A 26,754-nucleotide genomic window follows, 5' to 3' on the forward strand; every position below is an offset into this window, starting at 1 on the left:
TCTGACAGTTTTTGTGACACTTACTCCTTCCACATCTTCATCAATCTGATCTGACTCCAGCCTGGTCATCCCAGTTTCTGGTAGCACCTTGTGTGAACAGTTTGGCTTTCTTGATTAAGAAAGAGCTCACTGTGTTAAAACCACAGGGGCTATTGAGAAGGGCCACATTACATGTCACCAGGACTCTTCTCTGAAATACATTTAGCCCATGGGAAGGCAGAAGCACACAAAGTAACCCACTGAGAGAGAGAGCTGAGGAGAGTGGGCCTGGCCACATGCTGGAGGCAGCAGAGGAGAGCATTGAGCCGGGGGTCCATGAAGTGGGAGACCTGGGGTTGAATTCTGACTCCATCACTTACTTACTAATGACCCTGGGAAAGTTCTGAATGCATCATCAATATAAGGTGATGTGTCAGGGTATAGGGTTGTTGCCTGGGAACATGGAATATGATAAGTACCAAGAAGAGGTATGACCCCAGAGAGGATGCAAGGAGAATGCTGTAATGCCCATGGACCGTCACCCAGCCAAAGTAGAGACACTGACTCCCTCTAGAAGAATTTAGCCCAGCCTCATTCCACCCAGAGTGCTACCCACCTGAGGGTGCTGTCATCTGGGTCCTCGGCCTCCTCAAGGTCTTCCCACTCGCTCTCACTCTCATGGGACACTTCTGGAGGCCAAGTCTGTGAGAAAGTACCCCAGGAAGAGAACTGTGGTAAGGGAATGGTCCCTGAATCTGCCTCCAAACATTCTCCACAGGGTAGTTGGTCTCCCAATGAAGGGTTGATAGTCAGATATGCTTCATCCTCCGAAGTAGGAGAAGGGGTCCCAGGTGGACGGTACATGTCCTGTTCCTCGTTATCACTGTACAGTTCAGGACTAGAAGACAGAAATCCACGTGTCTTCCAGGGTTGATCACAAATCCCGTTCCCCACTTTCCCTTGCCTTCAGGATGCTGGTCATGACATGTCACAGGCAAGCCAGCCAGGCTTCAAACAGTTCCTGCCAGAGACTCCTCTGGGGCCAGGAGGTGAAGAGTGAACAGGGCATGGCCCTTGACCTTGAGGGGTCCGTGATTCAATGGGAAGAGTAAGCAGTGAACAGATGTTACAATCAGGTAGTTAGTGCTATAGTACAGAACGTTATGAGAGTGGGCGTGCTCCTTACTGAGTCCAGGAGATGGTGGGGGGACTCACCAGAGGACATGGATCAAAAGCAGAGCTCTGACCCATGCTTCGTATGGGAAGACAGTCAGACCTCTGGCAAGTTTATTAACTTCTCTAGAGCCTCAGTTTTTTCATCTGAAAAAAATGGGAAGGTCAAGAAACTTATAGGAGTGTTGGAATGCTTAAGTTAAATAATTTTGATACAGCCATCCATGGCTCCTGGTACAGGGTAAGTTCTCAGTAAATGGAGGAGGTCATGATTACTACTATGATTATAGTTCTTTCAACAGAGGAATTAGACGGAAAGAGCCAAAGCAGGAGGCTCAGAACAACTCAAGCATCTGACCTTCAAAGCACTTTGCGCAAATATCAGGTCCTTTTCTGAGCATTGCAAAAGTGCTTATTTGGAGAGGCAGCTAGCTGGAGTAACATTTACTCCCTGTGTGACATAGAAAGCAGGTGAACGGCGAGACTCATTGTCTGGCGACGAAGATGCAGAAGCAATGGTGAAAGAATAAGGCTTCCAGGGGCTTCCAAAGGTCACCACACACTCCTTTTTTATTAGAAAGAGCAGTTCATAAAGATGACAGAGCATTTTGCATAGGGCTTCCAACATGCAAAGAAGGTACTCAGAAAATATCTGTAGAGAGTCTGGTTAGAGAAGATGAGTAGGAAAATCTAAAAGAAATGCAAACAGGTTGATCTTTGTACCAAATACACAAGTCCTTGTGTATCAGCCTCTTCACTCACCCCCATATCAACAGGTTGGTTTTGTCAGTATCCTCTGCCCTCCCGTTCCCTTTCCTGCAATACGTCTCTCCCTGAAAATCAGCGCTGGCAACTCCCTATAGCCAAGAGCTCCCAAACACCCATGCAGGTGGCCCTCCTTCCAGTAGAGCCAGAGTAGCTATCTCAACCTGAGTTTTGCTGTCAAAGAGACATCCTTTTTGCTCATGAGAGATACAGGGTTCAAGTAAATGTGCATTTCATGTAAATATACACACACTCATGTGCTTAAAAAGGGACTATATTCTGTAAGGACATTCACTTTAAGAAAATATTTTAAAATCTCTAAGCACTTTAAGGAAAAAATTGGTTTAAAACCTTAAACTACTTGACCAAATTGTGTAGAAAAATGTGTTTCTTTGTAAATATAGGGAGGGAACGTCATGGAAGCTTTACCAAAGGACAGGAAATCCAGCCTGGTGCCCAGACCCACTCTGTTCCCCTCCCCCAACCCCTCAGCCGCCAACCTGTCCCACCTTCCCTGCCAAGAAGCAGGGACAACAGGGCAGTGCCTGGCTGTCCACACTTCACCTCCCACGACTGTGCTGCTCCAATCTTTCTAATCATCTCCATGCTCTCCAGATTGGATTTGGGGCTCTAGCTACTGGCCCTACCAGGAGAGAGATCCAGGGAGGCCATCAGCCTAAGAGGCAAAGCTGCTGGGTGCCTGGAGAAGGGTTGGTGATCTCCAGGGTGACATGCTGGCCATTCTGGTGACATTCTTACCTCCGGGAGAATCACTGCCTTTCCATCCACCCTTCCACCCAGGCTCCCGACTGCTCTTGGAGCGCTGACCTGGGGTTTGCTTGTGCATGTGGGAAAAGAGAGGTGAGGCAAGAAGGGGCATAGGAAGTCAAATACTGTATTGCTTTCTTACATGTTTTACAGAGATCTACTACTATATGGCAGTAGTATGTGTACAGTGTGGTAAAAGAAGAGAATAGGGCAAGAAACGTAGAATTTCATCTTCTCCATGAACACTCTGGGTTTGCAAGGGTGCTGGCAGCCACTTGGCTGTAGGAAGTAACCACCTGGTAGATGGTAAGATCTGGCAGTTTGCTGGGAATTTCAATTGATTGGGATCTGTCTTTAGCTGGAAATGGCTCAGGAAAGAGAAGGAAAACTAACTTGTGTTGAGTTTTTGCTGTGTGCTAGGTTCTGGGCTAGCGCTCTGCATGTGTTATTTCTTTTGCACGGCACACTTTGGAATTACCGAAGTCTTCATGAACATTTGAGAATCCTCAAGCTCAGAGAAATCAATTCTCCAGACACTCTAGTAAGTAGTATAGCTGAAACCAAGGCTATGTGATCAAGAATGTGATCTTTTTGATCTAAACCACTGAAAGAAAACTTCACTCATGGATGCCAGAAACAAAAAGGCAGTTACCTGGGGCAGCCACTTCAGAATTAAACTGTGGACATTCAAGGGAGATCCACAAAGAACCACAATCCCACCTTGGAATCCTAATTCTAACCCTACCCAGGAGCTGGGGGAACTGTGTCCAGAGATTGCTGGTCATGTGCCATGCTTTTCCTCCTGTAGGGGGAAGTCACGAACTATATGCTTTAAGTGCAAGCTAAGGTTCTACTGGAGGAGAAGCTAACATAGCTGAATTTTGTTTGGCTGGAACAATACACTATACTTTTAAAAAATTCTATCTGGACGCTTCTAGGAAACATGCCTGGCTTCTGTCTGTCACAGATCAAACCCTGTCTAATTGCATTACCCCAATTGCTTTATAGTTTGTGTCACCCACTAGTCCCTATAGATTTGCCCTTATCAGCCTTCTAGGAGGCCAAAAATTAAGAGCCATTTGATGTCAGTGGGTTTACACAATGTCAAACATGAAACATTTTCCCCCATTGTTTGGCTGCTTTGTGCCCATGCATCTAACTAACAACATGCCTAGGAGCAATATCGTACCCTCTCTCCATAAGCGTACCCCTCTCTTTGCTCCTAACAGGTTTCCAAGCACCTAGGATATGTGTAGTAAATACTCATCAAACTGAATGAAAGAGTTTGTTTTCCATCAGAACAGGACTGAGAAGTGGGAATACTCAGAGGTGGATGAGCACAAAAATGCAGACTAAGTTAAAAACAAGTGGCTATTTAAATGAACATTACAGGGCTTCCCTCGTGGCCTGGTGGTTAAGAATCTGTCTTGCAGTGCAAGGGACACCAGTTTGATCCCTGATACAGGAAGATCCCACATGCCTCAGAGTAATAAACCCAGGCACCACAACTACACGCCAGCACTCTAGAGCCTGTGAGCTGCTACTGCTGAGCCCTGCAACTACTGAAACCCGAGTGTCCAGAGCCCATGCTCTGCATCAAGAGAAGCCACTGCAATGAGAAGCTCTGCACACTGCATGAAAGAGTAGCCCCTGCCTCACTGCAAATAGAGAAAGCCTGCGAACAGCAACAAAGATCCACCACAGCCAAAAAATACTATTAAATAAATAAATCTTTTTAAAAAATGAAGGTTTCAGTCTGGTTTTGAAGATGTAGTTCTTTTGGGGTTTTTTTTAGCTTCTGTTGATTATAAAGCATCATATTAGCTACAGAAGTGATGATGCACACAAGGGAAACTCTTTCTTACCACAAAGCTTCAAGAGGCCATTAAGGATGCAGAACAAAGGTTTGTACATGAGGAAGAAATCCCAAGGCCTGCCATCTGTAGTCTCCAAGGATATTGGAGGACCTCTGGGTGGGGTTTGCTTTCCCAAAATCTCACAAGTTGTGATTACCGCAGCTCCAGATTTCAGGTTTCTCTTGCTTCATCCTCTCCTCCAAATGCCCAGAACCCTCAGGCCCAGCAAGCATCTGAGCCATGTTATTAATTGCTTGCTTGTAATTTCTAGCAATGACATGCATACAATTTACAATATGTCTGCAAATGGACTGAGCCTTACCTTCCAAGTCTCCTGATATCACAAACTGAATCGCAGTTTTGCCTCAAATCCTTCTCCAAAGAGGTAGCCAAGGTTGATGCCTCCATTTCTTGGTGAAGTCTGCATAAATGAGGGAAGGAATCCCGAGGACCAGTCAAGGAAGTGGCCCAGGGTCTCTCTATGTCTTGGTCCCACTGTGCCTCTTGGCTGGCTTGTTGGAAAGACTCTGGCCGGAGACCCAGGCCTTCCCCTGTGTCTGGGGAGGCACTGTCCCTCCGGCTGTCCTCTTGATCCAGGCTGGGGCTCTGCTCCAAGTCAGTACACGTTGCTCTGGTGAATTCTTTGTCTGCTGTGAGCACAGGTGTCTATTGAAAGAAATACTATGGATTATTGGATTCATGGTGCACATTGAGCAAAATCTAAATATTGCTTTTGTACCAGTTGGTACCACAGTTGGTACCAATCCACCCCTTTTCTGTGCTTTTCAAATGAGTGCCTAGACATGCTATTTCCGTGTCCACCTCTTCTTCTTTGCACCCACCCGAACCAGGCTTCTGTCCCCATCGCTCAACTAAAAGATTATCTAATTAGTATCTCTAGATACCTACATCTTTCTAAAGCCAAAAGATAATTCTCTGTCTTTATCTCTAACTCTCAGCAATGTTCAACATAATTGGACCCTCCTCCTTCTTGAGAATGTCCTTTACTCATTTACTCTACTTAAACACTGAGTTTACCCTAAGCTCCACCCTTATCTGAATCACCTCCAAGGCTCCTTCTCAGTCTCATGCGTTATCTCATTTCTTTGGACCAGACTACTCAATGTTGGGGTGTCACATCGCTCACTTCTCAGCCCTCTTCTTGACTTTTTTTGTATTCCTCCCCAAGATGATCTCATCAAATTTACAGCTTTCAGTGGCATTATTTGCTGGTAATTTCAAAATCACATTTTCCAGCCCTAGCAGATATCTCCACTGAATGCTCTATAAACATTTGTTTACATGCTATCAAGAACTACTGCTTCTTTCCACATACCTTAAACTGCTCCCTCCAAGTACATCCTATCTTGGTAAGTGGTACCACCATTCATTCAGTTACTTTAGCCAACTCTACTCCCAGTCTTCACACCAATGTCAAATCCAAAAATCATCCCATGGGCTCTACCTCCCAGAGTATCCTAAATCTGACTCCTTCTTACAGCTATCTGGCTATAGCCCGAGTCTAAGACACAATATGTCACCTGAATCACTGCCAGATTACCTGCTCCACTCCATCTCTCCCAGCAACCTAAGTGACCTCTCCAAAGTGTGGACCAGATGAGGCCATATTTCTGCTTCACCATTCATCCTCCCACCTCCCCAGCCCAGTGGCTTCCCATGGCAGCCAGGATGGAATCAGCACATTACCAAAACCTACAGGCCCTACATGATGTGGTTCCCAACCCCCTCTACAACTCCTCCCCTTCCACAGTTCCCTTCATTAACTACTGCCCAGGCACAATCCTTATCTTTGTGTCCTTCAAAAATCTAGGTCATTCCTGTCTCAGAGCATTTGCACTTGCTACTCCTTCTGCCTGAAATGACCTAACTCCAGATGTTTGCATAGCTGCCTCCTTCTCGTAACTATTCTAGTTCTAAACTAAAGTCTCCTTTCCTTGGTCTTCAATCAGACCTCTAGAGCCAAGTGAATGAATGAAAATTCTTCTTCCATGTGGCCCTCAGGTGTGAGGAGAGGAGAAGCATGCCCACCATTCCTCGCCTCAAACCCTCTCCATTGGACACTTCTGGGTTCTCTGGTAGAAGCTCTTCTCCAGGACAGGACAACTGTTTCCTTGGGATTTACCAGATATCTGAACAAAAACACAGGGTACCAGCCCCTTGGCTTGATGACCTCTGAGTGTGTGAAATCTGACCCTCTCCAACCCTGTTCACTTGCTTAACACAGTTGCTATCATCTACCTTCTTTTCCAAACTAGCAGGTCTCTGATTTCCTTCCTATAGCTCTTGTCTCACCAAAGTTGGTATAAAATGCCCTCTTAGAGTCCAAGCATCAAGAATACGTGGGTCACCAAGTCCCTGTGCTGTCTCTACCAACTGTCACCCTCAGTGATAAGTGATTGATTTTATACACGGCTTATCCACGTCTCAGATGAGGAATCAGGAGACCTAGAGAAGTTAGGCAAGTGTCCAAGGTCCTTGCAGCAAACAGAGCAGGTACAGATGATTCCAGGGTGTCCACGCAGACCCTTCTCCATGAGGGAGGTCTGCTGGTTGCTGGTGGTTCACAGCAAGCCCATCCCCAGGAACTGTGTTCAGCTTGAGGGAACTGCCTCAGCCAAAGTTAGGCCCCTCCCTTGGGCAGCTCATACCCCAGTGCTGTTTGGTGGAGATAGCAAAGGTACAGGCTCTTTTGTTCCACTTAAGAACAGCTCTGAGGGGCCATTTCAGCTTCAGAGTTCCCTTTGGGGTCAGCTGAAGCCCCTATTGCAGCTGAAGCTCATTTACTTCCCCTTCCGCCCAGCCCTGCTTCTCTCACCTTCACAAGGGTGTTCCCAAGAGCTGTCCTCATACACCTCCTGCACTCCAGTCTCTATCACAGACTCTGTGTCCTGGAGACTCAACAGGTGGCAATGTGATGGGTAATGTTAAGTGTCAACCTGGCTAGGCCATAGTACCCAGATAACTGTTCAAATACAAATCTAGATGTGACTCTAAAGGTATTTTTTAAATGAGAGTTGTCTATAAATCAGTAGACTTTGAGTGATGCAAATAACCTTCTATAATGTGAGAGAGCCTCATTCTGTCAGTTGAAGGCCTTAGGAGAAAAATGACTGAGATCCCCAAGAAAAAATGAGTCCTGCCTCCAGACTGCCTTAAGATTCACACTGTGACATCAGCTCTCTGCTAGATTTCCAGTCGGCCAGCCTATTCCACAGAATTTAGACTGGCCAAGCCCCACGACAAGGAAGCCTGATGTGCTGCAGTCCATGGGGTCACAAAGAGTCGGATACAACTGAGAGACTGAACTGAACTGAAGCCCCACAATTATCTGAGTCAACTCCTTAATATCTCTCTCTCTCTTTCTCTCTCTACACACATGCACACACATATCCTATTTGTTATATTTCTCCCAAGAACCTAATACAGGCGTCAACATAGCAATCTGAATTTTCCAGATTCCAATGCCTCTCTTCTCTGCACTAGACCATACACGCCTAATTCATGTTTTAGAAGCGTGGACTTAGATCCTTCCTATTTTTCCCCTCCGTTTCATTCTTCAGAATGGAAATTCTTACCTCCCCTTTGTCTGATTTTATATGTACTCCCCTTGCCCCTGGTTTCCCCTCCCTGATGCCTGGCTGCCTCTGATGCCAGAGAACCCAGCTCTAGAAGTTTCACAGTCAAGATTTAATTATGTAACCAACTACGGGAAGACTCAAATATTGGGAGAGGCAGGAGCAGGAAGAGGAAGAGAAAGAAAGGGCGTTATGAGCTTGTCACAGACTAACTGAGGTTAGGGTGGTGAACTACGTTCCTGCCCCAGTGAAATAAGACAGCACTGAACCCTATCAAAGGCAAAAGTTAGGCTTCTCAGGACCCACCAGACAAGAAAGGGGTGCCTGAACATGATGCATGTGGAGAGAGCAGAGGGCAGCACCCCTTACCTGCCAGCCCTGGTCCATCTCAGGCAGCGCACCTGGAGGGGGTCGGCAAAGCAGGAGCGTGACTTCCTGTGAGGCTCCTCGAAGTAAATGGAGCACCTCCTACCAGAAACCAAAATCTGTGGTTAGTTATGGGGCTGGCCTGGCTGTGGGGGTATCCTCGTCTGTGTTCCCCACTATCTCTCTGGCCCCTCCTCTGCCTACCTCGTTCTGTTTCTTGGCTGCAGAGGACTTTGGAGAACACTGCTATGGGCCTGACTTCCCCAAATGCATGGGTCCAAGGCCACAAAATGATGAGCCAATGCTGAGCTTTAAATGAGCAAGGTCTGCTCAGGGCCTTTTCACAGCAGCATCTGCCAATACTGAGGCCTCTTCTTCAGAGAGAAAGAATGATTCTAGCAAATGACTCTTCCCATCTCAGTGTTCATTACTTCTCTACCCCGCTCATATCAGGAGCCATCGGTCACATAAACACCACCACTCTAATCTCTAAAGCTTGACCCTCAGCCCAGAGCTCCTGCCCAGGCTCAGCTCAGGCCTCGGAACTTCTCACCAGTGACACTGCAGTGGCCTCCTCTCTGCTCCCTGGCTCCTCCACCCTCACCCATCTCCCTTCCTCCACATTGCTAATGTGCAATCGTTCCAAAATGCAGGTATCATCAGGTTCTTCTTCTGCTGAACCCTCTCTCTGGCTCACCTCACCCTCAACATAAGCACAGCATCCAGAACCTGGTCTTACCTGCTGTCTCTCTCCCACTTCCTCCTCTCTGCACCCACATCTGTAGCTCCCACCATGGTGAACGTCTTGCTCCAAGCCATCCTCTCAAAGCCCCAGGCGTGAGGTTGCCTGAGGAGCTCTTATTACCTAACTAGACCAGGACTTCTCAACGTCTCAGCACTACTGGCATTTTAGGCTAAATAACTTTGTTGTCAGAGCTGTCCTGTGCATTGCAGGATGTTGAGCAACATCTCTGGTCTCTACCCATTAGATACAATTAGCTGTGACAACCACAAATGTCTCTGGGCTTCTCCAAATGTCCCAAGAGGCAATTTCACCCCTGCCTGGGAATCACTGATCTGGATCCTACTCAATACAGCTACATTGTATACATTGTAGTATACATTGTACATTGTATATTGTACAATATGTACAATGTACAATACATTGTAGTCCAGCTACAATGGACTATCACAGAAGGGGCTCCTTCCTAGCTCCCTTGAGCAAGCAGTGGAGTGTGGGCTTTTCTCTCTCATAACACTTATTTCCCGCAGTGAGTGTTGTTCTCTTGTCTATCCCACCAGCCCCATGAGTTCTGAAACCCTATAAACTGTCCGTCTGTGTGTCTTCAGTTCCTCCTACAGTTGCTGGCCCAGCAGCAGTTCTCAGAGGACAGTTCCTGGATCAGATGAAGGATGCAGGATGGATGGAGACATCCCCCCTCTAATCTTGTTCTGAGGATTCTCCACCCTTCCTCATCACTCCTTCATGCACCTTGCTCTGTTCCCTGGAGGTGGATCTGCATCTTGGGCTACAGAGAAGCTTTCTGCTGGGTTCAGCCAACAAGTGGGTGAGCAGGGGTCAGATCTGAGGAAGAGGGGGAGGTCCAGGTTTGCTTTCCTGCCCATGGGGTTATCATAGAATAATGATATCTCTCAGCTAATTTCATAGCTCGTTTCAGCGAGTCTACTTTACCCAGCTCACTCAGTTTCTGCGCTTTGGCAACTGCTTCTATCCACTCCCTCTGGACTTGAGGGAGAGGGTAGATAACTGCATCCACTGTTCTCAGCCCCAGGGCTCTACACTTTCCCTTGAGTTTCCCAACAACCTCCACACTTTATTAAGCTTTCTCAAATGGTCCAATTTCTGCCAGGACCTTGACTGATATGTACAATATTTCATTGAGATGTTATGTCATAAACATTGTTGTTGTTGTTCAGTCACCAAGTCGTGTCCAACTGTTCGTGACCCTATGGGCTGCGGCACATCAGGCTTCTCTGTCCTTCATTCTGTCCTGGAGTTTGCTCAGATTCATGTCCATTGAGTCAATGATGCCATCTGACTATCTCATCCTCTGCTGCCCTCTTCTCCTCTAGTGTCCACTTTTTTCTTTCTTTTTTATTACATTTTTTATCATAAACACAACCTACACAACTCTACATGTCAAAGCTGTAAATTTAATAGAGAAATGGGAAACAGAGTAGAAAAGGCCCATTGGAACTTCATGCCCATCTCTGGGAGTGAGTATTAGGAGACCTTGGTGGCTCAGCCAGTAAAGCGTCTGCCTGCAATGTGGGAGACCTGGGTTCAATCCCTGGGTCAGGAAGATCCCCTGGAGAAGGAAATGGCAACCCACTCCAGTACTCTTGCCTGGAAAACCCCATGGATGGAGGAGCCTGGTAGGCTACAGTCCATGGGGTCGCAAAGAGTTGGACACAACTGAGCAACTTCACTTCACTCACTAGCACAGAAGTCAGAATTTTATCTTGAGTTTCATTACAAACCTAAGTTGAAACAAGGCTTACTCAAGGTCAGATACCTAAGAATTGAGGTGAAATTTTTAATATGAGGATGTTCTGCCAATTTCTCTCTTTATGTGATTCAAGCTCAGACTCCAGGTGTGATTTCCAGGAGCCAACAGTATTCTTCACTGAGGGTGGGTGGCCCTGAAAGGAATGTTCTCAGCCCACAAACCTTAGTCCACAAACAGGACTTCATCCCTCACGTCCTCCCACCTGGAAGTCCAGGCCTTCCGTGGACCTTCCATTCACAGCCAGGATTATGTCACCAACTGCAATGGCCCCATTCTCCTCCGCCGGCTGCCCAGGGAAGAGCCGCTTAATCATCACAAGATCATTCTTGAGGTGGCCGCAGTGCTCGCTCTCCATCTGCACAAAACTGAATCCCAAGCCACTGGCATTCTTTTTTAGCTTGACTTCAAACTTGGGGCCTGTATATGGGATGTGAATGAGATCCATCCTTCAGTAAACTACAGATGAAATTTGCCAGCCTCAAAATGCAAATTGTCAAATAGATGAATTATTTCTGTTTTATGTTAAAAGGTTTCATTTTATTCACTTTTATATGGAGTCTATTATACATTTTATAGGTCAATGCCATCCAACAGAAATATGTGAGCTGCATATGCAAACTACATATGTAATTTCAAAGTTTAACCCAACATATCTAAAATATTACCTTTTCAACATGCAATCAATGTGAAAAAAATTATTAATAAGGTATTTTACATTCTTCTTATGAACTAAATCTTTAAAACTCAAGTATGTATTTTATCAATTTGGATTGGCCACACCTCAAGCATTCAATAGCCACATGGGCAAGTGGCTACCATATTGGACAGAGTAATTATAGATAGCCAACAAAGTTATATGTAAAGATACAATGTATAGCCATCTACAATAGACCCATATCACTTAATAAAACTTGTATTTCATATATTCCTGTTACCCTTTTAGAACCCCAGTCATGTTTTAGAGTACTTGAAAAAAACTTTTGGAATAAATAGACCATGACAATAATCATGGCCAACTCTATGAAAATGCTTTTGCTGCCATTTTGTTTAGCCCTATGAACTGACCATAGACAAAACAGCTGCTTCTGGGCACCCAAGGTGGACACAGACTCAGGAACTTTTATAGTCTGGCAGCTAAAGAGGCCTCTAGGCCTCCCCTTGGCTGCTTGTACCACCCCAATAGAGGGACAGAGCACTAATTTATAAACTCAGATTTGGGGCAAGAATGAAAGTGTCTGAAGCAATTAGGTTCAGGTATGTCACATGACCATTTCACTATCATCATCATCTGACCACTGTAGCTCATTCTGTAGTCAATTTGTCAAAGGTCCTCAGTGGAGTGAGATGAGGAACAATGAAAGAGGAAACAGGCTTATTTTATGCACACACCTTCCCCCCTCCACCATGTGTATTCAACATGACTTATGCCTTCAGAAAAATCTCTATAAAGAGGTTGAAAAGCAGTTAAGCTCCAAATCATGATGTTTTAAGGGAATAAGTGTCTTCCTAGCAGGAAACAAAACCATCAGTTCAGTTCAGTTCAGTCGCTCAGTCTTTGCGACCCCATGAATCGCAGCACGCCAGGCCCCCCTGTCCGTCACCAACTCCCGGAGTTTACTCAAACTCATGCCCATTGAGTTGGTGATGCCATCCAGGCATCTCATCCTCTGTCCATAGGGAAGTACAGAAAGGCAACCCATCAGAAGATGTGCTATAGTATCCCTGTAAACTGATCGTGGTTTTGCTTTTTTAAATGCTAATAACTAGGCTAGGTTTCTGAGCACCTTCCTCTCCTCACCCACCTCAGCATTCCTTCAGATTTTGCCACAAAAATCTTGGCTGAAATATGGACATTTGGTCAGAAAAGGCATGACCCTTTCATTTCAATTTCAACCCCAAACACTTATACACAAGCATTCCAGCAGCTGATCAGAAAACCTCAGAAGGCTTCGGGGCAGAATTATACCTGGTCATCATATTTTGGACAATGCATTTTTTTCCCCAGAAATATTTCATTAGATTGCCTTCCATCACATCAGAAAGTCAGCCCCATTATAACCACCACTGCTCATTATCTTCTGAGAACCCAGATGAAGCCTTCCTGCTTTCCCTTTGGAGATGACAATTCAAAAGCAGCACAGGATGACATGACAATAGTAACACTCAATTCTCTCTCCTCTCACCATCTGTCGCCGAGACACTGCTTGCGGGCCTTCCAGGCAAGACTGTTGCCAAGGAAACAGCCGTGCACTCATCTCCCATCCTGTCATTAGCAGAAGGACACTGCTGTGCAATCCTGGGGCTTCTTCTTTCTAAGACCAGTCTTGCAACCTAGAAGTGTGGGTGGATGAACTCAATTTACACCTCATATGGCAACCAGGAGGCTCTCCCTCCACACTGAAAATGCTTCATAATTTTTTGATATTTCCAGTAGCTGCCTCATTTGAATCTCAAATCAAAATCTCCAATCTAGCCTATTTGTTGGGGTCCAGAGCCACATTTCCAACTGTCTATTGGACAAATGATCCTGGAAGTAATGCATGTACTTCCATTTCAGTATATTCAAGGCCAAATCATCTTCTTTGTCTCACTCAACCTCCCTGCCCCCTCCTCACTCTGCCTAAAACACTCCTATTCTTGCCTTTGCTCTCTCAGAACCCAGACCTGTCCCTCAGCTAACCTCCCAGGGGCCACACTTGCAGTAGCCCAACTCTCTTCCTTCCACCCTCCAAATACACATCTGGCTTCCAAGACTTGTATATTTTCCACCAGAAACATCCCCCACAATGTTCCCTTCTCCATTCCCTCTCCTGTTGCCAATGGCCAGCTGAACTGGAGCAAGTGCCCTGTCACTTGACGTCCTGGACCCTATCTCCTCTTCTTTCAGTCCATTCCCCTCAAGGTTATTGATGGATTAAAATAAGACATGCGTTGAACGTGCAACACTCTTGATTAAAAGTCTTCAGTGTTTTCCATCACCTAAAATTCAACCCCTCAGGACAGGATCCCAGGCTTATATCAATCTGGCCTCCCCCTTTATTTCTGGTTCAATTTCCCATCCTTCTCCCCCACACTGTGTGCTCCCATTACCCAGAGCATGATCCCATGACCAGACATCACCTGGAAGCTTTTGATTCTAAGCTGCCATTCAGGGAACCCGACCCTGCCAACATCCTCCTGCAGCAATGGTCATTCAGCACCAAGCCTGTGACCCCAGAGTGACAGTTACTACCTGTCACACTGCTAGTAGGTTGGCCATTCTCTAAGCATGCCCATTAGTCAAGTTCTAAAGAATAGAGAATACTAATAAATGATGACTCTGTTTTCAAGATATGTCAACCATGGTCACCAAGACAAGTAAATCTCACCACAAACTAGAAGAATGGTTTGGGCAAGGAAGCAAAAGGAGGCCTTTCCTTGCCTCTATTTGCCAGAGTGGGTCCCAGGGGTCCTCTGCATTTCTGCCAATTGCTCAGTTGCCAAGAGGGAGACCCCAGCTCTCTGGCTTAGGACACTGTGGCAAGCAGAGGCTCCCACCCTCAGATGGAGGATGAGACAGAGGAAAATAATATCCAGATGCTGCCTGGATACTGCACAGAAAGAGAACTTAGAAGTTAACGCTCTGGGCATCTTGATTTCTACCTCATTGTCATTAAAGGACCCCTAGGACAGTGTGTCCTATAATTACACAAGATAATGGAACTGGCATGAACTTGGGGTGCGGTGGGGTGTCGGTGTGTGCTGAGGCAAGTGCTGAGAGGCCCTGAAAGCAGATGGAGGCATTGGTCAGCTACAGCTGGAGCTGAGGGCATGAGGGGATGGCCGGAGCCAGGCAGGAGAAGTCCCTTTGCTTCATCAGCTCAGTCCAACTGTCTGATTCCAGACTCCCGCCAAGCGACAGTAAGATTTTCAGGGCTCTCTATGGGAGGTGAGCTTCCCTGCCTGGGAACATCTGCCTGCTTCCTCCTGACTTTGACATCTCCAGGGAAAAGTGCTGCTAAAAGGTAGATGTGAAAGGAAAAAAAAAGCAGACAGAAAAGAAAGTCTCGTTTGTTTCCTGCCTACCCCTCTCGCACCCAGAGGCAACTGCAGCTTCTGATGTTGCCAGGAAATCTCTGGAGGGATGGGAAGCTCCCCAGTAAGCAGTAATGTTGCACTCACCTGTCCAGAGCCCTTGAGGCACTGCACAGCCTGCTTGTGGGTGAGGCCACACAGACTCATTCCATCCACCTGCAAGAGCCGGTCACCTGGGGGTGGGGGGGAGATGTCATGTCCCTAAGCTCCTCAAGCTGCAGGAAGGACTCTTTGGGGAGACCCTGCCCAGCACCTCTCCATGCAGCCTCAAGAACGAACGGGGAGCTAAGCTGGGAGGAGCCCCGACTGGGCCTGAGTACTGGCCCCTTGTGAACACCTCCACTCCCAGTGGTCTAGAAACTTCTGTCATTGGCTCACAGAGTAATTAAGCCAACTAACAAGCACAGCCTTGTCCTTTCTCTCAACTTCCCATGAGACTATTTTTGAAAGTTTTTGCAAGTCTCTTATGGGTAACATTCATATCTCCAGGATATTTTTTATTTCAAAAAAAGGTCAGGGAGAGCCGGCTGATGCCAGGGATGCTGGAATTCTAGGGGAAATGTATGTAGGTAAGATCTCAGTGCATTTTTTAGCTACATTCTGGTCATTTTGGAGAGCAGTGAAAACCCTCCCCCTTCCTTCAGAGCAGTGGGCTTGAGGAAGGGCAGAGAGGAGGCTTGCTGGTGTTCTCCCCAGATACTAAAGTGGTGGTGACCGATGCCTACTCCATCCTCCATGGGGAGCACTACTCCCATGAAAGCCGAATGGCCACAAGCTTATTTAAAAATCTCATATTTTTAAATCACTTGTGTTTCCAATGTATTTTGAGCCCCATGTTAGTGTCAGGTAGGTGGGCCAGGCTAAATCATCTTTTCCAGGTGAAGAGACTGAGAGCTAGAGAGACAATCATTTGTACAGGGGACAGAGTAAGAGTTGGGCAAGGCTTGCAGGCTGCAACCCCCAGGCCAGGGCTCCTCACACCCCAGAATGCAAAGCCCATCCCTCACCCTGCAGGATCCGCCCTTCTTTGGCAGCTGGCCCTCCAGGAACGATGGATTTCACGTAGATACCTCCACAGAGCACACTTGTGTTAATTCCTCCCTGGAGAATACAATAAAAAAACTCACCAGCCATTTGCTCCCCTCCTGAAGGGTCTTTCCCAACCTCCCTGACTCAGAGAGCCCCCATCTGCCTGCGACTCTATCCTATCACCTCCTCTCCATGTGACACCATCTCATATATTCACCTGTTCATTTAGGCTATATTATCCACTGAGCAGGAAGGTTAGATGCTCATAAGAAGCATAACAATATGAGCTGGATGAGAGAGTTGTGCTGTATCCAGCCCAACACTGGCCCATGGCAGGTGCTCAGAAATGAATCATATCAATGTACCACTTTGTGTCTCCATAAGCAGAGACCAGCAAAGGTGGATACAGCTATGATCCAAAAGGCTGGTGCTTGGCCTGTCCCATATGCTTGTGTGTTGATCTGTGTATGCAAAGGTAGAATTCAACTACACAGTGTTCTGCAATTTACTGTTTTTTTAACTTAACAATAGATCACTAAGGTCCATACCATCACTAGACAAAGATCTAACCTTTTTTCTTATAATTTTTCCATGCATGTATGTACATACATATAAAGATTCAGTGGGATTATATCATTTATGTACAATTTTTATCCTCACTCCTCAGGATCCACCAGATGGAGCTCAGGAATCAAATGCAGTGTCCATCCTGAATAGAAGTCTTGCCAACCTGACTTTGTCCTGGCCTTGGACATGGGAGCATGAGGCCCCACTGTGTCCCTGCTGGGGTGACTGGAGACAACCCCACTCATCTCTGGCTTGTGTCCCTGAATCCCCACCCTGCTACCCTCTCCTTATTGTCCAGTGTAACCTTAATTCCAGCCATGCTCCTTGGAGTGTCTGCTCAACCCAAGTTTGTCATCAGTCCCCCAATTTCACCTTCAACTCCTATTCCTCACTAAGGCTCCCACAGATTTTCTTGGTTCATCACTTCCGGTGTGCTACTTGTACCCAATGGGCACTGGGTTATTAGAGATTGGCATATGAGTGCAATGCCCACCAAGGCTCCAGATGAGCATCTTTTCAACTATTTACTTTTCAAACTCTCTTAGAAATTCTTACAGTCACGCTGAATCCAAGTGTCCCATCTTCTTTAACCAGCTCCACGAAGTAAATTTCGCTGGCATTGGTTTCTGAAGGTGATGGAGGACAGGAAGAACCAGCACCCTGCCACAAGCAAACAGAAAAAGAGAAGGTGTGAAGGCACTGGTGCTGCCTAAGTAGATGGCATGTCTTACCTCTCCCTCGCTCTCAGGAGATAAAGAGAAAAAAAATTGCACACTAAAAAAAATCATGTTTCAGGGTTGGGCCAACAGAGGATTCCTTGTATGAAACTTGGACTTATCTCCTGGTCTCTCCAGCGTTGTTTCCCAATCCACAGAGCTGGAATGAGAGATCTCCTTCTAACAGTGAGTATGAATGGTGCCCAACACCTAACATGGCCTCAATAGATTCCATTCTGTTTCTACTTGAGATGCAAATATTGTTACGAGCACTGAAGTCATTCAGACACGTCCTACACACATGACACCATTCAAGTGAGGGCATGCTGTATACCAGACACATAGCAGCTTCCCCAGCAGAAGAAAACCTCAGGAGGATCTTCAGCCATCTCTAGTGAGAGTAGCTACATGGGTCTCTACTCTACAGTGAGTGAGTGCATGAGGGAAGGACAGAAGAGAAAATTATCTACCTCATCCCAGGCATTCTGCTCAGTGCTGTGACATGCATGATATGTTGAGTCATCCTTCCAATCACGCAATGTTAATTGAGCACCCGCTATATGCCAGGTACTGTAAAAGTTGGGGAGATGGCAGTGATAAGACACACCTGCCCATATTGAACTATTTCTAATGGGGAAGGATCTTTCAATGAACTGTGCCAAGAAGATGGGGCCACAGATACTCCGAGCCTTTTGTCCTACCTGCCTCCTTGACTTAGCTACTTCCTGGTCTACCTTGTCAGAAAATACAATTAGCACATAGAAAATAAACAGACTGAAGTAAGCTTAAAAAAAAATCTTTGATACTAATATTTGGTCTTTGACTTTAGTTCCTAACACAGAGCTCTCAAATCCCTGGGAATTTTCTGGGTAAGGAGAATGTCTTTGGTTCTAAAGAGTGGACTCTGGCTTCCTGTACAGTTTCAGGGTGGGGACTGGTGACCATAAAATCAAACCATGATTAGAAGCTTGGAACTTTCAACTCCACCCAACTTCCTATCCTCTTGGGAGGCAAAATGAGCTGGAGATTGAGCTAATGATCCATCATATCTATATGCTGAAGCCTCTATAAACATTTTAAAAGTATGGGATTCATAGTTGCTGTGTGGATAAACCCATCTTTGCAGGAAGTATGGTACACCCGCACTCTAGGGGGACAGAAGATCGTGCTCTCAGGACCCTTCTAGACTCCACCCTGTGCATCTTTTCATATGCCTGTTTCCATTAAAAACATCCTTTACAATAGATCAGCTATGGTTGATTTCTGTTTGAAACGGAACCGTTTCTGAATGAAATTGTTTTCCTGGGTTCTGTGAGTTGTTCTAGGAAATTAACAAACCCAAGGAGGTGGTTACAGAGAACTCCAGTTTGCAGCCAAGTCAGACAGGAGTGTGGGTAACCTGGAGACTGATGACTTGATTGTGGTCTGAAGTGGAGCCATTTCAAGGAACTAGTCCTTCACCTGTGGGATCTGGTGCTAATTCCAGCCCGTTAGCATCAGAATTGCTTGATATGGAAAACCCACACAACTGGGGTCATGGTGTGTGAGATAAAGGAGAACAGAGTTTCGTTCTAGACACAGGGCTTTAAGGCAGAGTGAACCAGAAGACATACAACTGACACAGCTCCATGGGGCCCACAGCAAAAGGGAAAGAGGTCTGGTGGGGCAAGGAGACCTTTCCATCTAGTGTCAGTGAAACACAGCTGGAGTGTGGTGGCCTGGGAGCTAAAGCAGACAGTTCTCTACACACCAAAGCCAGCCTTTGTCTTCTTCCTCCTTGGTGTGTTGTCAAGAGCAAAGCCAATGAGTTGCAGCTTGAGGGCCAACTCAAGGCCAACAATGAGAGATGTCTGATTGTCCCTGCATTGGCCTTGGCAGCAGCCAGTCATTATCAGCCACAGTTATAATTAGTGACCAGGGTCACTGAAACCTCGAACACTGAGCCCTGGCACTGTACTAGAAGTTTTACCTTTTCCCTTTTATATTTTTTCTCAACAACCATGCACTGTGAGCATTTATTTCCATTTTGAAGATGAGAAAACTGACGGTCAGAGGGGTTAAGTAACCTCTATCCGCCTGACGTGGCAAATAGAGAACAAAGAAGAATTTTTGAGCCAAAGCTGTTGGGCTTCACAGCCTGTTCTCTTTACTCCAGGTTCTAGAGTGAAGCAAGAGGATGATTACCTTTAATGGCAGAGCAGACAGCTGAGTCCTCAACCTGGGCATTAAACTCTGAGTCTGAGCCATTTCCAGTTCTTCGATATTTCTCTCCCGGTCTTGTGTATGTGATGAAAAACTACCCCGGTGCCCATTGCTCAGGCTGTCTGTAGAGAATACCCCTGAATTGGCTGTGCTGTTCTTCTCCTCGCTTGAGGTATTGCCACAAACACCTAAAAAAACAAGCCAAGAGGAAATTGACAGCTTGGAAAAAGGATGGTGTCTCGGCGGCATTTCTATGTGGGGCACCGTGTTTTCCTCCAGTGATGGAGAGATCTTTCATAGCAGCGGGGAGCCGTGTGAGTTCAGCACCTCATGAAAGATGATGCATTTAGAGTAGAGGAAGGGAGGATTCTGGATGTGTTCTAGAAGCTTAAATAGAGCTTATGTGACCCAATTGTGAAAACACAGGAGCAACGGACAGTTATAATGGCAGTTCCCCCTTACTAAGCTCTTGTCATGTGATGGGCTCCAAACACACACATACATATGTACCTTTCCATCTCTTTTACATACCCACCAAGAAGGTGTGACCCCAGTTCAAACATAAGAAAGCAAAGTGAAAAGGATTAAATCTTGCCCAAGACCCCATAACCAGCATGTAGCAGCACTCTTAGAGCTGGCCTCTTCCAGGGTCCCTGCTGATCACACCTGTAATCACTCCAAAATGATCCAAAGATCAAAGTGTCCAGTCACTGGGAGCAACTTTGTACTAACTGACGGTGGACTCCTTTTGGGTGAAGACTGGGCCACTGGTTCCCTTTTACCCTATGTCTTACCCTTGAGTTGACATAAAGCAGAGGAAAGAACCTGAAGAATCAATAGGCAAAACCCTGGACAAGGTAATTCACATTTCTGGACCTCAATTTCCTTATATCTAAAATAGAAATAATATCAACTACTTCACAGGGTTGGTGAGGCTTAGAGATTATATACAGAAAAAGATGTTTATATATGGAGAAAGAGGGGGAGAGAGAGATTACAGCTTAGTATTTGGTACTAAGAGCCTGGATACATGTATTTACTATTCATATGTTAGTATCAGTGATTCAACTAGATCCCAGTATATAGGAGGAAGGAACGCAGTTAGATTTTCTTTAAATCTGGATATGTAGACACATAAGTAAGTTTACAACTTTCGATACAGACTCATCACCACCCAAGAAAGTGCCCAAATCCAATGAATGAACTTAATTTAATGAATTAGATTAAAAGTTGTTCAATCCTAAAGGTATTCAGTAGAGAGTAGTGGAGCTACCATTCAGTAATGCCTCATTTCTGGCCATTTTATTCAGATTCTACTGTCATTGTCCTCTGGCAATGTTGGAAGCATCTGTTCATTTTCTTCCGTACCCTCGACAAGAGATGAGGACAGGACTTATGATTGGATTAAAATGTCAAGCTGTGCAACGTATGTCCTGCCTAACGGAAATACAAGCTAGGAGACTTTCTATGGGTAATTAAAACTCATTTTATTGTAGATGGTGATGACTGCTCCTGAGGGAATGATATCTGTCTTGTTCTTGACCTCCAATCTAGAGCACCTCCCCCAGTAGCACCCCAACCAGATAGAAACTCCTGGCGATCAAGCCTCTGCCCACAGTGACCAGCTGGAGTCTCTGTGAAAACATCTTGCTCCAACAAAGGTAGCAACTGTGTCGAGGAACCCCAGCTGTGACCAGGCAGAGTTACTAACAGGTGACAGGTTCCCAGGATGAGAGTACATGCAATTCAGAGGCACTGTGGGTACTCTATCATCTAAAATTCTAATATGAGACTGTGATTTTGAGCCTCACAGATTTGGGGTGCCACATTTGGTCACCCCCCAATGCTAGCAGACACCCTTGACACAAATGACTCCAGCTCAACTGCATTATGTTTCTTGATTTAAGAAAAGGATGGTTTGATTTCTTCTTTCTGTTTTTCCTGTGGAAAGTGTAGAGGGAAACCAAGGACAGCTAAAATAATGTGGGAAGAACAGTGACAATGTACAAAAGCCAATAAAGCAGTGAGCTGAGACTGGTATTTTGGAAGGGCTGGGCAGGCTCCTGGGTCAACTCTAAATATAGGATGAAAGGCACATGTCTGAGGCCCCAGCTTGGCCACCTCTCCCACTCCCCATAGCTTCTGGACCAGGGGTAGCTGCAGCACCTGGGAAAGCCATCTGGTGATGGTGTACACACATGCAAGAATGAGAGATTTTTCAGTGGAAAAGGCAAAGGGGGCAACTACATTTAGGATCCAGAATTGCTGGCTGGTGTGGCGTGAAGCACTGCTGTACATGAGAGGGAATTATACAAAGCTCCTGAAGTGTGAGCCTTGCTTTGTAGGCAGTCTACTGGCAAATTGCAGGATCATCCAACCAAAAAGCAGTGGAGGACCTAGGTAACTGGGAGGGAAAGAGATGTAAATATCTCCCCATTACTTCCACCAAGCCCCCACTAAATCTGCCCCAGATAAACATAGTAATATTGTTTTTGATAGTAGATAATTGTCATATAGTTATCTAAAGGATGAATAAAAACATTAAAAAAAAAAAAAAACCCTTTACTCACTTGATTGATCTGTAACATGCTGAGCCTTGACGAAGTAAGAACAGAATGCTTGTTATGTGAGTAGCCCCCTGCCCCCATCTCCTTCCCTTTTGATTGCCACACCTATGCCCCAACTATGTAGAAATCCCGCAGCAGCCACTTTTAATGAGGACTTGGGTGACAGAATGCAGATCCTCCCTGTCATGTAAGAAGAGTGGCAGCAAAACACACAATGGCTGCATCTGATAAAGAACTAAGGTACGCTTCTCCCATTCAGCAGGACAAGCAATGGTAGAGCCTGTGCTGGCCCTGAAATTGTGGAGTTTATTGATTTGTGCCAAAGCCATTACCACGGGGAAAGTAATAAACAAGACCTCCATGACTTAGAATCCCAGTCCCAGAAGGTAAAGATGCACTCCTGAGAATAAAGAAGACTCTCCAGCTTCTGAAAGCAGATGAAGACATACCTTTTGACTGAGAAATGATTAATTCTATGTTGTCAGGAGAATTCTGAATCATTCTAACAGCCATATCGAATGTGAAGCCCTCCAGACTGATGTGATTCAGGGCTAGTATCTGCCCTCCTGGAAGAATAAGACATCTCAATCATCCCATCAAGAAAATGAAAAAGAGCAATTCCTTAAAGCAGCATCTCTGGCAATTTAAAAAGACATACCTGGTTTTATCTTTTTGGCTTTTTCAGCTGGTCCCCCAGGTATAATAGAAGATATAAAGATGCCAGGATCGACTTTGCCTACATCTTCCCCCTCATTAATCACAAAACCTATAGTCCAATTATATTAAAGAAGATGATAATGATTTTGCAGCTCAGAGATGTTAGGTTATTTATTTGAGATTATGCAGCTGATATTTGTACCTAGGCCCTCTGATCTTCAAACAGCTCTTTCTACTCTGCCATGACACATGGAGAAAAGTAGATTGTCTCCCTTTCAGAAGCACAAATAAAGCCCATCAATGTGCATGGATTTTGCTCCAATACATAATCAGAGATAAGAAAAAGATGATTTTTAATCAAGTAATTTCTCTCAGTGCCTTATTTCTTGTAAGGTTATAATAAAATTTTTAGGGGTCTTCATATGTGGTAAATTGTAAGAGGTGAAAAATATTGTCTATTCTTTTCCGTCACTAAGAATTTCAATATACTAAGAAATGGTGTTAGGTGAAAAATTGTTTTTCTACCTTGTTCTTAGATTTTCAAGATATGCACTCCAAAATCTTATAGGATCTAAAAAGAAACTTTTGTCCCCAAAGTCCCATTACTCATTAGGCATATTTAAAGGGAAGAAAAAGAAGTGATCACTGAAAAAAGGCAAATTGGAAGAGGACAGGCAGGAAAAGGGAGTAGGAAAGTCTAAAGGGAAGATGGTACACACCTCCTTTCTTCCCAGAGAGAGAGAGACTGGGACTCCTCTACCGGGGGCCCTCTTACCAAAACCACGGTGTGGGTCCCGGCTCAGAGTCACATGCACAATTTCTCCATCTGGTTCAGCTATAAAGCTCCTTCTCCTGTTATTTCGTGATCCTAGATATGGAAACAAAGCCACACACTGTGCTTTTTCCCAAAATTATCGAGATGTAACACAAAAGGTGTGAACAGCATTTCACACACACATGCATGTGTACATGCATGATACTGGATATGGATTACTGAACACATACTAGATGAGCTCACTGGGTCAGTGGTGGCTCATCAAAAGCAGAGGCAAGGCAGGCTGGGCCATGTGCTTGTTTTGCACGACTTATTACAGCTATTCTTTTACTATACTGGTCTTAGGATAAGACAGAATTTGAGCAGAGATGACTTTGCTGACAGGGCTTCCCAGGGAGTACAATGGTAAAGAATCTGCCTGCCGATGAAGGAGATAGAGGAGACATAGGTTTGATCCCTGGGTCAAGAAGATCCCCTGCAGGAGAAAATGGCAACCCACTCCAGTATTTTTGTCTGGATAATCCCATGAAGAGTGGAGCTTGGAGGACTACAGTCCATGGGGTCACAAAGAGTCGGAAATGGCTGAGCAACTGAGCGTGTACAACCTTGCTGACAATGAAAGCTAAAACTAAATTTGGAGCAGAGAGATGAGACAGCAAAGTCTTCCTCTTGTTGGCCCCTCACCACAAGGGGAGACGTGGCCTCAAAGTCCAGCAGAGGCACCCTACAAGTTTTCCCCCAGCTTGGGTCTTGCAGGGGACTCAAGACAGAGCCTTAAGGGGCATTCCAATGCTGACCACAGAGCACATGGAAAAACCCCCAAACGGTAACCCACCCCTCAAGGATTTCCACATCACTCCCTCCCACAAGGCACCATAATGGGACTGGCACACAGGTCATGTAAAGAGCCACCTGGTGGTATTCCAGATCCAGCCCCCAGGCTTAATGCTCATCCAATATAAATATCTTCTCTAATTCAGGAATCTTTATGTCCCACTGGGGACCTTCCTAGAGGATATATGACAAAGGGGGAGGCTGCCTGCCCTGTATATGTTTTCTGGTAAGAAAAAGTGAAAGTATTATTTGCTCAGTCATGTTTGACTCTTTGCAACCCCACGGATTGTAGCCCGCCAGACTCCTCTGTCCATGGACTTTTCCAGCCGAGAATATTGGAGTGGGTTGCCATTTCCTTCTCCAGGGAATTTTCCATGGATTGAACCCAGGTCCCCCGCACTGTGGGCAAATTCTTTACCATCTGAGTCACCAGGGAATCCCCTTTCTGGTAAGTAGTGGGACATGATATTCTGGGACTGCATGAAGAGTTGTAACAAAAATGAATTAAGCATTTTTCTAACCATGCCTCTCCATGGCAGGTATGCCTCTCACGGGACCAGAGTGCTCAGAATCTTGGCCAGTGCTCACACATTTCAGATCGATGTGCCCAGCCCAAACCAAAGGTGGACAACAAGGGCTCTTCTCAACCATAAGTAGTTTTGAGATTAATGGAAAAGCAAAAAGACTGTGAACATTATTGGAGAAGCAAAATGAAGTGATGGCAAAAGACTGAAACCAAGCATGATGTGTAAGGTTTTCTTTACCCCTACTTGGCTGATGGTTGGCCTGTACCTGTGAGCATGCTCTGAGCAGGCTGCCTAGAGAGAGGGTCACAAGTTGTTGGCTTCTGAATCAAACAGAGACGCTCCAGCTGCTCTCGGCCAAGGCAGGGGCTGTGGGGAAAGACAATAAGTTTGATCAGAGGCCCCTGGGAGGCAGCTTCCCACCACTCAGAGTATGTGTGGTGGTCCCATGCTCTATCGGTCAGCAGATCCATAGATGCCATCAAAGGCTGATCTGGTTATTCGAAGTACACTGGAAGGAATGGCTTTGGGAGCTTTCTCTCATAGAGGAGATCCTAGAGTCACCAAGGTCCCCTATGAACCTTCCATTGTCTCTTCTTTGGGTTTGATAAGCAGCCTTTCAAAACCTCCATTTTCTTAACTATAACAAAAGAATAATATTCCTATTTCCCAAGACTGTGATGGCTGCAAACTAAGGTAGTATGTATACAGCACTGCTGCTTTTAGTGGGTCCTAACTTTTTGTAGTTTGCTTTCATTTTCCAGCTGGCCAGCCATGCTCCAGCATCCCCACTGTGATGGCCCCTGAGGTCTTCACACAATAACTTACCTGCTGATCCTTGCAGCTGAAAACAGGAACCTCTCATGCTGGCATTCAACTGAATTTGCTGAGACAGCATTCTAGCAAACAAAGGATGTTCTAGGCCCTAGGAGAATAATGAATGAAGTGGGGAGCCTGCCCTACCCACAGGGCCACCTCTGCTCAACATAAGCTACATTCAGGGATGAACAAAGTAGAGAATGAGCAGGAAGAACAGAGGCAAAGCCACAGGACTTAGAGCCTAGGAAAAAGCCAGCACTGGGCCTCATCTGAAGAAGGCAGGCCAGGAGATCAACCATCTGAACAGATCCAGTAACCCTTTATCACCCAGGGTGGCCCCAACCTCAGGGACTCCACATCTGCCCCCACTGTTTTAGGCAGCTAGACCAAGGTGGAGATGGATGCTGGCAGACAGCTTGCCACCAAGCCTCTCACTGTACCCTGGGATCAGTGTTTTTATGTTACATATATTTGACCACAGTTAAGAGACCCTAGATTTCCCTTTTCATGGAAAGTTATCAGTAACCTCTGATGAAAGAGATGGGAATGCCAGACCACCTGACCTGCCTCTTGAGAAACCTGTATGCAGGTGAGGAAGCAACAGATAGAACTGGACATGGAACAACAGACTGGTTCCAAATAGGAAAAGGAGTATGTCAAGGCTGTATATTGTCACCCTGCTTATTTAACTTATATGCAGAGAACATCATGAGAAATGCTGGGCTAGAAGAAGCACACACTGGAATCAAGATTGCCAGGAGAAGTATCAATAACCTCAGATATGCAGATGACACCACCCTTATGGCAGAAAGTGAAGAAGAACTAAAGAGCCTCTTGATGAAAGTGAAAGAGGAGAGTGAAAAAGTGGGCTTAAAGCTCAACATTCAGAAAACTAAGATCATGGCATCTGGTCCCATCACTTCATGGCAAATAGATGGGGAAACAGTGGCAGATTT

General features: G+C 45.7%; 1 protein-coding gene across 1 annotated transcript in view; it reads right to left on the reverse strand.

Annotated features, from left to right (window-relative positions):
- Positions 1-1,793: 1,793 nt before the first annotated feature.
- FRMPD2 (FERM and PDZ domain containing 2) overlaps positions 1,794-26,754 on the reverse strand; it is a 64,171-nt gene continuing 39,210 nt past the window's right edge. The window contains exons 16-28 of the mRNA XM_043925908.1: positions 25,248-25,348; positions 23,622-23,714; positions 22,848-22,955; positions 22,639-22,755; positions 19,605-19,810; positions 17,260-17,364; positions 16,116-16,209; positions 15,196-15,281; positions 13,218-13,365; positions 11,237-11,451; positions 8,507-8,605; positions 4,864-5,207; positions 1,794-1,842 (exon numbers count right to left, since the gene is read on the reverse strand). Coding sequence (XP_043781843.1) covers positions 1,794-1,842; positions 4,864-5,207; positions 8,507-8,605; positions 11,237-11,451; positions 13,218-13,365; positions 15,196-15,281; positions 16,116-16,209; positions 17,260-17,364; positions 19,605-19,810; positions 22,639-22,755; positions 22,848-22,955; positions 23,622-23,714; positions 25,248-25,348 — 1,765 coding nt within the window. The remainder of the gene's footprint in view (positions 1,843-4,863; positions 5,208-8,506; positions 8,606-11,236; positions 11,452-13,217; positions 13,366-15,195; positions 15,282-16,115; positions 16,210-17,259; positions 17,365-19,604; positions 19,811-22,638; positions 22,756-22,847; positions 22,956-23,621; positions 23,715-25,247; positions 25,349-26,754) is intronic.

The sequence above is a fragment of the Cervus elaphus genome, chromosome 15, assembly GCF_910594005.1.
Source record: "Cervus elaphus chromosome 15, mCerEla1.1, whole genome shotgun sequence".
Lineage (NCBI taxonomy): Eukaryota > Metazoa > Chordata > Mammalia > Artiodactyla > Cervidae > Cervus > Cervus elaphus.